The sequence below is a fragment of the Podarcis gaigeae genome (genome assembly GCF_964106915.1).
Source record: "Podarcis gaigeae genome assembly, chromosome: 14".
Taxonomy (NCBI): Eukaryota; Metazoa; Chordata; class Lepidosauria; order Squamata; family Lacertidae; genus Podarcis; species Podarcis gaigeae.
The window spans coordinates 43,477,895-43,490,163 of NC_139690.1; the positions used below are offsets into that span (position 1 = coordinate 43,477,895).

The 12,269-nt window shown below is 46.2% G+C and overlaps 1 protein-coding gene across 1 annotated transcript in view; it reads left to right on the forward strand.

The window, feature by feature from the left end:
* Nucleotides 1-1,073: 1,073 nt before the first annotated feature.
* The window catches only part of USP42 (ubiquitin specific peptidase 42), a 36,780-nt gene continuing 25,584 nt past the window's right edge, over nt 1,074-12,269 (forward strand). Inside the window, exons 1-3 of the mRNA XM_083711312.1 lie at nt 1,074-1,421; nt 10,119-10,368; nt 11,598-11,801. Of these exons, the coding sequence (XP_083567438.1) occupies nt 10,128-10,368; nt 11,598-11,801 (445 nt within the window). The 5' untranslated portion in view covers nt 1,074-1,421; nt 10,119-10,127. The remainder of the gene's footprint in view (nt 1,422-10,118; nt 10,369-11,597; nt 11,802-12,269) is intronic.

The following is a 12,269-nucleotide window of genomic DNA, read 5'->3' on the forward strand; positions in this document are numbered from 1 at the left end:
AATGCAGCAGCAAAATGCCTACATTTTGAAGTATGGCTGCAATCCTATATACCATGAGTGGGGAACCTTTGGCTCTCCAGATGTTGATGAACTACAACTCCCATCATCAGTGGTTTATGGTCCAAGTTTTTTTTATGGCTGATGGGAGTTGTAGTTCAGCAGTATCTGGAGGTCCAAAGATTTTCGACAGCTGCTGTTAAATTTCTTCCACATAATAGCAGCTTCAGTGGCCGTGGTGGTGAAGAAATGAGAAAGAGCCTTCTGGGCTACAATCCTAAGCCCACTACCCCAGCAGACTCAGGTTGCATCCTCACCACCCACTTAAAGCACTCCCATACCTTTTAACAGACGTAAAGGTAAAGGGACCCCTGACCATTCGGTCCAGTCGCAAACGACTCTAGGGTTGCAGCGCTCATTTCGCTCTATTGGCCAGGAAGCCGGCGTTTGTCCACAGACAGCTTCCAGGTCATGTAGCCAGCATGACTAAGCCGCTTCTGGTAAACCAGAGCAGTGCACGGAAATGCCGTTTACCTTCCCGCAGGAGTGGTACCAATTTATCTACTTGCACTCTGACGTGCTTTCGAACTGCTAGGTTGGCAGGAGCTGGGACTGAGCAACAGGAGGTTACCCCGCTGCGGGGATTCAAACCAGTGACCTTCTGATTGGCAAGCCCTAGCCTCTGTGGTTTAACCCACAGCACCACCCGTGTCCCTTTAACAGACATACCTTCCCCCAATGAACCCTGGGAATTGTAGTTTACGGGCGCTTGGAATTCCAAACTGAGGGGGATAGGATGTCTCCTGACATCTCTCAACTACAATTCCCAGGGTTTCTTTGGAGGGAAAGCCACGTGTTGCTTTAAATGTGCAACCATGGTTAGGGCTGCACCGTTAAGGCTGCAAGGCACCCAGAGGAAGGAAGCCCCAGTGAGATCAGCGGGGCTTGCCTCCCAGCAAGGCGTGCGCAAAACCGCCGATCTGCGCGAAAACAAACAACCCAAACACCCCGTTAAACAGCAGCCGCAACCGAACTCCGAGTCTGCGTTCCACTCGCGGCTCGCACTTTCGAGACCGCCCCTCGCCGCAGTAGCGGCGGCGGCGGCGCCGCCTCCTCCTGCCTCTTTGCCGACCGCCCCTAAACCCGCAGTTCCGCCGAGCCCCTGCCCCGCCCTCCATCTCTTTTTTTAAAACAGACGCCGGCGAGCGCAGCGCCCCCTGCCGGCCCCCTGTCGAAGCCGCAGGGGCGGCGCTGGTCCCTGTGTGACCCAGAGCCGCGCCGGCCTTCGCCGGGGCCCCGGATGCAAGAGGCCGGGCGGAGCGGGGCACGTCATTGTTCCCCGACGCGGGCAAAGCAGGAGCAGGAGGGGAGGGAGGCGGAGCGGCCGGGCTGAGGCGAAAGGGGAGCCGGCAGCGCCGTCCCAGGTAACTGAAGCGGGAAAGGCTGAGGGGGGACCGCGGGAGCGTGAGGGGGGGAAAGCGGGAGAGGGCGGGCGAGGGGTCGGGTGGGCTGCGCTGGGGAGCCGCGCCGGGCTAGGCCGCCTCCCCGGGCCGGGGCTGCTTGGCGCGGCCCGTTCCCGCCCCCCTGCTGCTGCGGGAGCGCCCCCTCCTCGCCTCCTCAGCCGCCGCCTCCTCCGCCCGTCGCTTTTTCTCCCGGCGCTTCCCTTCCCGCCTCCCCACTAGGCCCATGCGTGTCCTGGCCCCGCCCCGCCCACTGCCATTTGCCTCCCCTCTTTCTCTCTCTTCCTCTCACGACCCCCCTGCTCCTCAGCCATCTCTGCCCCGGGGTGACCTCCGACCCCACCCCCACCCCCGCCTCGCGCCCCCCCAGCAGCCCCCGTTCCTCTTGCAAACGCCGCCCCCGCGCTCACACAGTGCTAGTGGGGGCTGGGGGTGGAGGCATTATGGGGCCCGAGGTTTGGGGCGTTGGAGATATGCGGGGGATGGGCTCTGTGATATGTGCGTGGGTTTGTTTTCTGTGGCTGGGGGAGAATTGGGGGGAGCTTGTGAAATGCTTACCCCCCAACCTTCAACCCCGCTTTGCTGCTTATGTGGTTGGGGGGGGGGAGTGAGAGGGAAAGGAAGGGAAGGCAGTTGGGTGGTTTGGAGGGAACAAGGTGTGTAAAGTCTGTGTACTACTGTGTGTATTTCTGGTGTCGTATACACATACGTCCGCATAAAGTTGGTTTTCTTTCAGTGTGTGTGTATGTATACTGGCAAGTGTGTGTGTGCATATATACGTTCCTATGCACATTTTATATATAGTTGGGGGTGCAAAGCGTGCGTTTCACACCACTGGTGTTATGTACATACAGAGAGATGTATGTACATTTGGCTTTTAGGGTATTAGTGTGTGCATGTGTGTGTGTATTGCATATACGTATATAGTCATTTTGCTTTGGCAGAGAAGTATGGGTATTATACATCCAATTCTTTGTGTGTGCGCACTTCTCTCTGTGTGTATGGTTGTCAGAAGGCTTTTGAATAGTTTGCCCCACTCTTCCATTCTCTGTTCCAGCATGGTTTCGTGTGTGCATCGTAGGTGTAACACAGGGGTCAGCAAACTTTTTCAGCAGGGGGCCGGTCCACTGTCCCTCAGACCTTGTGGGGGGCCGGACTATATTGGGGGGGGGGGGAGAATGAACAAATTCCTATGCCCCACAAATAACCCAGTGATGCATTTTAAATAAAAGCACACATTCTACTCATGTAAAAACATGCCGATTCCCGGACCGTCCGTGGGCCGAATTTAGATGGTGATTGGGCCAGATCCAGCCCCCGGGCCTTAGTTTGCCTACCCATGATCTAACTCCATCTCTAGGAAGGACTTGAGCTTTAGTGTGGAGCAGGGGCCTTGCTTCCTCTGACCTCCCATGGGGGGGGGAGGCAGTTACAGAATTCCCTCTTTTCTTGGTCCCATATATACAGTGGTACCTCGGGTTACATACACTTCAGGTTACATATGCTTCAGGTTACACACTCCGCTAACCCATAAACAGTGCTTCAGGTTAAGAACTTTGCTTCAGGATAAGAACAGAAATCGGGCTCCGGCGGCGTGGCAGTAGCAAGGGGCCCCATTAGCTAAACTGGTGCTTCAGGTTAAGAACTGACCTCCAGAACGAATTAAGTACTTAACCTGAGGTACCACTGTACTGCTTTTTCTCCCATTTCCTTCCCAGTTTGTGAGTAGCCTGCATTGTCTCTTTTCCTCACCTTGGCTGTCCAGATGGGGTAAAGGGGGGGGGCAGTCCCCACACAGCAGACCATTAGCCCCAGATTGTCAACTTTCTTATAGAAAAAAGAAGTGCAGCCCTTCCAGAAGTTTGAGAGCTTCATCAGCTTCTGTGACAGATCAGCTCCATCAGGCCTCTCTCTCCCCTCAGCTGTCATCTGGGGACATAAGGCACCTCCTGGCCCAGACTTGTGCCAGCTGGTCATTACACAAAACAACTCTTTAGAAATTGGTGCCTGAGTTTTTATTTTATTTTCCTCTGCCTGCCTGTTCCTTTCTCCTTGTGTATCATGTGGGTTGTTGTGGGGTTTGTTTGTTTTTTAAAAATGAGAGGTAGGTAGGGACTGTCTTGTTTTGATTGTATGCAAATCACTCTGAGGGCCTTTTTGGTTGGAGAGCAGGGATACAAATGCTCCAAATAATAAATAAAATATTTGTAGAACCAGAGATATTCTCATTTGTTTTGTGAGAAACTTGCCTGCTTCCACCTTTCAATTATGTATATATGTTTATTCCTCTCCCTTGGAAAAATTCCTGTGGCTGCCCCTATCTTATTTCCTTCTGATTTGTAAGATTGTCTTCACTTTGCCATTTCCTTCTGGTGCCCCTCCCCCTTGCTGCTGAAGGGGAGGGTGGGTTTGAAAGTCTCCTGTCATTCTCTATATAGTATTACTTCCTTTGCTTGGTTGCCATGGACACTACTTTCTCAAATGAGTGATTCCTGTACTTTCCCTTCTTCTCATTCTTCCCCCCTGTATCTGGAAATCGGGCTTTGATGTGGTGGGGATGGAAATTAACAGAGACCCGGGTCCTTTTGCATCTTTTAGGTCCATAGCTTACGTGTCTGCCTTTTCAGTCCAGTTCATCCTTTTGCCACATCTGATTAGACATGTTGCAGCAGCTGTTGCTGGGTTTGAACAAGGGCGGCGAATCTTGTTTCCCGCATGGACATTTTCTGTATGCACGCTGGCTGTGTGACATGTTGACATCAGGGCCGCGTTGCTCTGTATTTGGCATGAATGATATTATAGCAGCAGCACAATAGATTCCTGTGTAGCAGAGCTGGGAGGGAAAGTATCAATATGCCTCTTCTGTTCCTTGCAAAATCCACCTTCCCCAGGGAGGAATGTATCAAATGCTTCTACCTTCAGTAATATTAATTTCCAGGGATAGGGGAGATAGACATTTTACATATATTCTACCTTCTGTGTGTACTGACTACCACGCCCCCTACTCAAAGCCCGTTTTATAGCCTCAGTAGCTGGAAACATACTACTTTAGGCTCTCCTGGCATAAAAGATGCTTTGTAAGTATAAAATTGCAAACACAAATGTATCTTGAAGGCACCTTTAAAACACACAGAGCTGCCTCTTTGCAAGTAAATTGCTTCTTTTGGAATGGAATATGTTAGAAGAACCAGTTAACTTTGTTGCAAAAGGCCATAGTGAAATTAAATTGAAAGATTTAGGCACAAAGTCAACAATTGTTGGGGAAAGGAAACAAGAAGCTGGGGAGAATAAATAATTGAGAACAGAAATGGCGGCCAGTTGGGAGGGGGGGGGAGACAGGTCTTATGCAGAGAGGGTCTGAATCCAAAAAAAGTAAAACAAAATGGAACTACCGGGGGTAATTGCTGGGACTTTACATTCTTAATGGTCGATGTTCTTAAAATAATTACAGCTTTTTAATGAGAGACCTGATGTTTCCAATTAAGGTATTTGATTTTATTGTAAGGTGTGCCCTTGTAAATGTGGTGAACAACATTTCTTCAAACAGACTGAAAATTGGGCAGTTACCTGTTGCTAAATGTTACTGAAGTTTATAGCTGAGCCATCTATCCATCCGCCTGCTATGCTATTATAAAATATAATTCCCCATTATTATTATTATTAATATTAATAATAATTGTGTACTGCCCTTCCTCTGTAAATATCAGGGCAGTTTGCAACATAAAATACAAGATAAAAAACATAAAATGCACAATAAAAACAAAAACAAATAACCCCCTCCTCCAGTCTGTATCTGCCTATAATTATCAGGAAATAAATTCTAAACACTTGGTGCATTGCAATATATTGAACTTGTTAAACAGCATAAATGTTGGCCCCTGCAATTTTCTCAGATTGGTCAGTTTTGTTACAGGAATGGGGACCCTGTGCCCTCCAGAAGTGCTGGACTACACGTCCCATAATCCCTGACCATTACCCATTGACTGAGGCTGATGGGAATTGGCATCCAACAACATCAAAAGGGTTCCAGGTTTCCTACCCCTGTAGTATTAATTGTTTTGTTCAATGTTCAAAGCAGGGGTCAGCAGGGGGCCAGTCTACTATCCCTCAGACCTTGTGGGGGCCGGACTATATTTTTTGCAGGGGGGGGGAATGAATGAATTCCTATGCCCCACAAATAACCCAGAGATGCATTTTAAATAAAAGCACACATTTTACTCATGTAAAAACACACTGATTCCCGGACCATCCGTGGGCCAGATTTAGAAGGTGATTGGGCTGGAAACAGCCCCCGGGTCTTAGTTTGCTTAACCATGGTTTATAGCAACTGTGCAAGGTCAGTTCACATTTTCATGTGGTGCTTTTAATTCAGGCAGTCTTTTACTTGCAGATTGCTTCAGAATACCAGTGGTTAGAATCTTGCATTTTCACAAACCGCTCAGTCTCCCATCTGAAACACCATTCACACACACTGACAATTTTCTTACACGGATATAACCGCAATATGGAACTGGAGCGCAGTTTGGAGATCTGGAAGGCAAACTCCTATGCATAGGTCAGGCTGAACAGTGACCCTGGGTTTGTGTGTTTGTTTGTTGTGTACTTTGTGTTACAGAGGTACCTCAGGTTACATACGCTTCAGGTTACATACGCTTCAGGTTACAGACTCCGCTAACCCAAAAATAGTGCTTCAGGTTAAGAACTTTGCTTCAGGATGAGAACATAAATCGTGCTCTGGTGGTGCAGCGGCAGCAGGAGGCCCCATTAGCTAAAGTGGTGCTTCAGGTTAAAAACAGTTTCAGGTTAAGAACGGACCTCCGAAACGAATTAAGTACTTAACCCGAGGTACCACTGTATATGTATTTTCTCTGCTGCTATAGTTGTTGTTGTTTAGTCGTTTAGTCGTGTCTGACTCTTCGTGACCCCATGGCCCAGAGCACGCCAGGCACTTCTGACTTCCACTGCCTCCCGCAATTTAGTTAAACTCATGCTGGTAGCTTTGAGAACACTATCCAACCATCTCGTCCTCTGTCGTCCCCTTCTCCTTGTGCCCTCCATCTTTCCCAACATCAGGGTCTTTTCCAGGGAGTCTTCTCTTCTCATGAGGTGGCCAAAGTATTGGAGTCTCAGCTTCAGGATCTGTCCTTCCAGTGAGCACTCAGGGCTGATTTCCTTAAGAAAGGATAGGTTTGATCTTCTTGCAGTCCATGGGACTCTCAAGAGTCTCCTCCAGCACCAGAACTCAAAAGCATCAATTCTTCAGCGATCAGCCTTCTTTATGGTCCAGCTCTCACTTCCATACATCACTACTGGGAAAACCATGGCTTTAACTATGCGGACCTTTGTTGGCAAGGTGATGTCTCTGCTTATTAAGATGCTGTCTAGGTTTGTCATACTGCATGCCATTTGTCTTACTTGCTTTGAGTCATCAGGAGCTAACTGCCATGCAACCATCTTCCTGTTCTTTGTATTGTATTCTACGTTGGGTAGATTGACCTACAGAAGCTGAGAGTCCTGCTATGAAGCAGGTGATTAGACTAGTCCCAGGGCATTATCTGAAGGCACATGATGCAGGACCTTTGCTGAAGTTAAGCAGGTCCGGTCAGTGCCTTGACCGCTGACTACCTGGGTCAGTGTTGTATAGGCTGAGATTGGGGAGACACAGCATGTGTAATAAGCTGCCTGCCGACTTCTTGGTTTGTTTGCTGCTCCCAGGGAGCAGTGAACTGGAAGCACTGCAGTATGGCTTGTTAAGTCAGATCAGAGACCTCTCCCATGAAAGCTGATCTTAGGTCTGTTGTCTTGGGAGCAATCTCACTGAATTTAGTAATGCCTACTTCCCAGTAAGTATGCCCACGTGAAGTAACTCACCATCCAGTCACGTAGCATTGTGTAAGACTTGCAGGTCCCACCCGATTGAAATCAGTGGAAGTTTCACAACACTAGTCACTGATTGGGTGCCATTTAGGCACACACCATGTTCTGTGGCTTATTAGGAGTCATAAATATTTTCTCTTAATGTGTTGTTGGCAACAGTACCGAGAGCCATGCCATTTTAACAAGAAAGTGCTTGTGTAAATAGTGAATCACAGCGACTGTGCTGTACAATTACTTTTCACTCTTTACTTTTGTGACAATTTCCTCTTTGCCTTTTTTCGTTATTGTTACATTTCCCAAGTGAAACATCCTTGTTTCATAGAGGAGAAAAGATGAGAAACCTCTTCCCCCCCACCCCACACTGCTGCTTAATGGAACGTACTCTTTGTCTGGATTCGCATCTGTGTTTGTTGTCGGATAATCTTATCTGAGCAGTTGACAGTTTTGGAGTTGTCTCTTATTACTAGGTTTGCTCCAGGCACCTCTGGAATGATGCACTTGGACTGTAGTTTACTATCTTCCAAATGAATTTTGGCTGCTGTGTTCATTCTCTTCTATAAACAATTCTCTCAGATGACTTGCAAGTGAACTCCTGCTCAGCATTGGGTTACTGACTTATTTGTACATGGAGGGCTCCTTGACCTTCTGCCCCTTCCTCCCCGCGCCCTTTCACATTGTACCTTTTCCTAGTTAATAGGGGGAAGAGAATTGAGCTTCCAATGTGCTCTTCTTTCATTGCTATTCCCATTAACAACGAACAGACACATGCAGGAAATGAGTAAATACTTAAGCATGTTTAGTGTTGGCGCAGAGATGTGCTTCTCAGTATGTTTCTGCTACATTATTGGGCAATTTTGGTAACCTGAGCCCTGTAATTCCAAAAGGAAGCCAGATTTAATAGGGAGCTCTGAGAAGGTGTTGTTTAACAGAGCAATGAAAGCTGTTAGATTTACTTTATGTAACTTCATATGTGTGAAACACTTCCAGTAACCTTCACTTCTCAGTTACTGTCAAGCCAATCTCTGGGCTTTGTGTTGATCTAGACACCCAGAGAGATTAGATTTGCTTAAGATCTCTCTGGTTTCAAAATACAGTAGGGAGTTAGTATAGTACATGCTACTGTTAGCTCTCTCCAGCAGTTCCTTTCACTAACATGAGCTCTTCCTGCCTGATGGATCCTCCCTGTCTCTGCTTCCCTCTCAAACTCAAAAGGATATGCACTGGTGGGACATTACTGTCTGCATTACTATAATATTGCCTTTGGTCCAGCCTTGCGTGTGCCATTCTCTTAGCACACGAAGAAATTGTGCATGCCAGCAGTTGAATTGCAAGCCTAACTAGCACATGCTGCAATTGGTTTCCTCTGCCTGGAGTAGTGTAGCACTACTACTCTATATTTTAGCCTTTTACAGCCAAAATACAGTGTCACAATCAGAGCTGCTATAGCACTATTGCAGCTGTGTGTACACTCCCCACTTTTCAGCCTTCAAGACAGAAAATACCATATGGATGGCAGCAGCTCTAGTGCAGCATTTATGTATTTATTTAAATGAGGATATGCAATGCTAGGGTAGCTGTGTGACCATACCCTCTTTTGACGTTAACGGCAGAAGGAATTGGGAGAGCCATAAATTTGGCATCTCCTGCAATGCAGCACCGTCTTTCCAAGTTGGGAACTGGGATAATGCAGGCTGCAGCACGTTGCCATGGTCAGGCTCAATTGGTAGGCTGATATGAGACAGATAATTAATTCTGAGACTTAATATTAACACAGAGAGCCTTGTGAACATCAGCATCATCAAGTAGACGGATGGTGCTGTTTGGCCCACCATCCACCATGAGCCAGGGTTGGCCAAGGATGTTGCAACTAAGCTAGTTCTTCCTCCTCCCTTCAGCCCCTATATCTAGAGATTGAAGCAGCCATTTAGGGAACTGGAATACTTATATTGCCTGCGGGGGGGGAGCATTAATCCAAAGAAACTGCCATGCCACACAATGTCATGTGCAATGGCTTCTTAAGTACTTATTTGTATGCAACTTGTTTATAAAAAAATAACATCGGTATTTAACGTGTTATGAAAACAGGCATGGCAAAAAGAGGGGCTTGTGGTTCTTAAATGCTTGATTAGGGTCAATCCAGTCTGGCAAGGTGGGATTTTTTTTCTTTTCCAATGTGCTGCTGATATTCACACATGCCTTAGGCCATACTGAATCTTGCAATCTGTCACTGTTAGGGATTTCAGAGGGCAAAGTCTGCCCTACATAGAAGCCTTAGTGTTCTCTGAAACAATGCACAGGTGCTGAAGCACCTTGTCACTTTATGCAGGACACCTACTGAGTTGCAAGCAGCTTCCTTGAAAAACCAAGTGAGCCATCATTTCTGACCTTGCAGCAGTGTTAGAAACTCAAATATGTAAGCTAGGTGCCAAATTGCACCTTAAACCTAGGTTGTGGTCATCACAAGGGATTTGTCTATTTGCCAGAGAGGTTGGGGGAGCTGGAGAAGAACCTCTTGGGACAGCCTGATCGGCCCAGTGTGGTAACTCCAAGACACCCGAACGACTGTCTCAAGAGAGATTATGTGGGTGGGTGCTACTTGGGAACATTGTGCTATGGCCAAAGGACCAGTCTATTTCTTTTGTTTGAGGAGTTCACGTTTCCTTGATTGAGTTTCCGTCATGTATAAAAAGAACTGTGTGTTGTCTACTTAGAAAGTGAATCAAGATTTCTACTCCTTTTGTCGTGCATCCACAATATGTTTCTCTCTTTCTCTCTGTTTTACAGAGATGAACAATGACCATAGTTGACAAGACGTCTGAGTCCTCAAAGCCTTCGGCTTCTGAGAAACAGCCTTTCAGCTCCGTGGCACCAGCTTCTGGAGAAATGGACTCGGGCTCTGCAGGATGGGGTGCTGTGTCTTCTTCTTTAGAAGCTCCAAAACACAAAATATCTTTGGGGCCAGTGCCAGGAGCTGCAGTGTACTCTAATTCATCAGTACCTGATAAATCCAAGCCCTCGGCTCAGAAGGATCTGTGTAAGTAAAGCTGCTCTATTAAGAGAGAGAAAAGAAAACACACAGCAAAGCTTCTTACGATTTTATTTTGTTTATGAAATTCATATGCTCACCCATCAATAAACATTCCTTGGTCTGATTACAAACAAGAGGAAAATACAATGCACAATAATTAAAACCAACACTAAGCAGTAAAATATAGCAACCAGAACACTTGGATTTGCAAGCTACTTCCATTGTCAGAAGCAGTATGCAGAAGAAGTATGTACCTGAATACCAGTTGCTGGAAACTGCAGGACGGGGAGATGGCTATTGCACTCAGGCTTCCCAGAAGAGGCATCTGGTTGGCCATTGTGAGAACAGGGTGTTGGACTAGATGGGCCACTGGCATGTTTTAGCAGTCTCTTCTTATGTTCTTAAGCCTATTGTGCAACTCGTGCAACCTTAATTTTTGAAAATTTGTTCCACCTGTGGCAAGAGCCAAAGGAGAAAGCCATATTCTCCTATTGCAGTAGTTATGCCACAGTTACCTTGGTAACTATAAACAAGCCACAGTTAGCAGTTGGGATGAACCATTAATGCCATTAAAAATGGTATTGATTAAGAAGATGATTAAGAATATTTTGATGCGTCGTAATAGTGTTTTTCAATATTCTTTTTTTTAAAAAACCTGAAACTGGCAAGAATAATATTGAGAGGCATTCTTTCCTGTGTAGGAAAGAAGAGGGTGCCTCTTCTAAGAAGCTGCCTGCTAAGATACACATGCACATTCTATATAAACAGAGAAAATGCTACTTTTCTTTTGTGGCGCTGGTGTGAAGTAGTGGTCAGAGGGTTGGACTAGGAGACTGGAGTTCAAATCCCCATTCAGCTGTAAAGCTCTCTGGGTAACCTTGGATCAATCAGTCACTCTTGGCCTAGCCTACCTTTCAGAGTTGTCAGGGTAAAATGGGAAGGAAGAGAACCGTGTACACCACCTTGAGCTCCTTGGAGGAAAGATGGAATAGAAATGTGAAAAAAAGAGAAAAACATGTGATACGCATGCCCAGTTATATCAATAGAAGAAAATACAAAATACACTATTAATCACCTAAGTTTTTTTAATAGTTAGCATTTTTAACACTAAAAAGATACAGCGTTCAGATCAGGAAGGTAATGAAAATGGAATTTTAAAATTCTATCTTTGAGTAATCATTCTTCCAAAACCCTAAATCGCTTCAGTATATTTAAAATGTGTCTTTGGTCTTCAGCCGCTGTTGGTGACGGCATCACTGCCCCGCAGAAGGTCCTCTTTCCGGCAGAGAAGATATGCTTGAAATGGCAAAAAACACACAGAGTTGGAGCCGGTCTCCAAAACCTTGGCAACACATGCTTCCTCAACTCTGCACTGCAGTGTCTGACCTACACCCCACCTCTTGCCAACTACATGCTTTCCCATGAACACTCCAAAACCTGTGAGTATATTTTAACATTTGTCACACTTTCTCTAAAAATGTAGACAATATTTTATGGTTCTAAATATGGAAGGCTTCTTAAGAACATGGTCTGTTCTTAAGCAGTGTAAGGCAGTTCCTATGGAACCCAAGTTAGTCGTGCCTTTTAAGTGCAGTAGATCTACTCTTGAGTATACACCCCTGTGTTTTTACTATCCTGAGCTGTGAGTGCTGCTCAAATTATAGGTATGAATGAAGGCAGGTGGGTGAGAACCAGCCCATTTTTGTTAGGCCTCACACATAGCCTATAGAATTGCTTTGCTTATTTAAGCTGCTCAGAATTTGTTAGATGTTGAGAGTGGTGTCTATTGCTTGTTTTGGAGATAATGGCATATAATATGTGTCCTTTAAAAAATCCATCCCTTTCCCCCTTGGATGTAAATAATTTTGCCCCTTGAAGCAATTGCAATGACTTATCCTTGAAGCAAC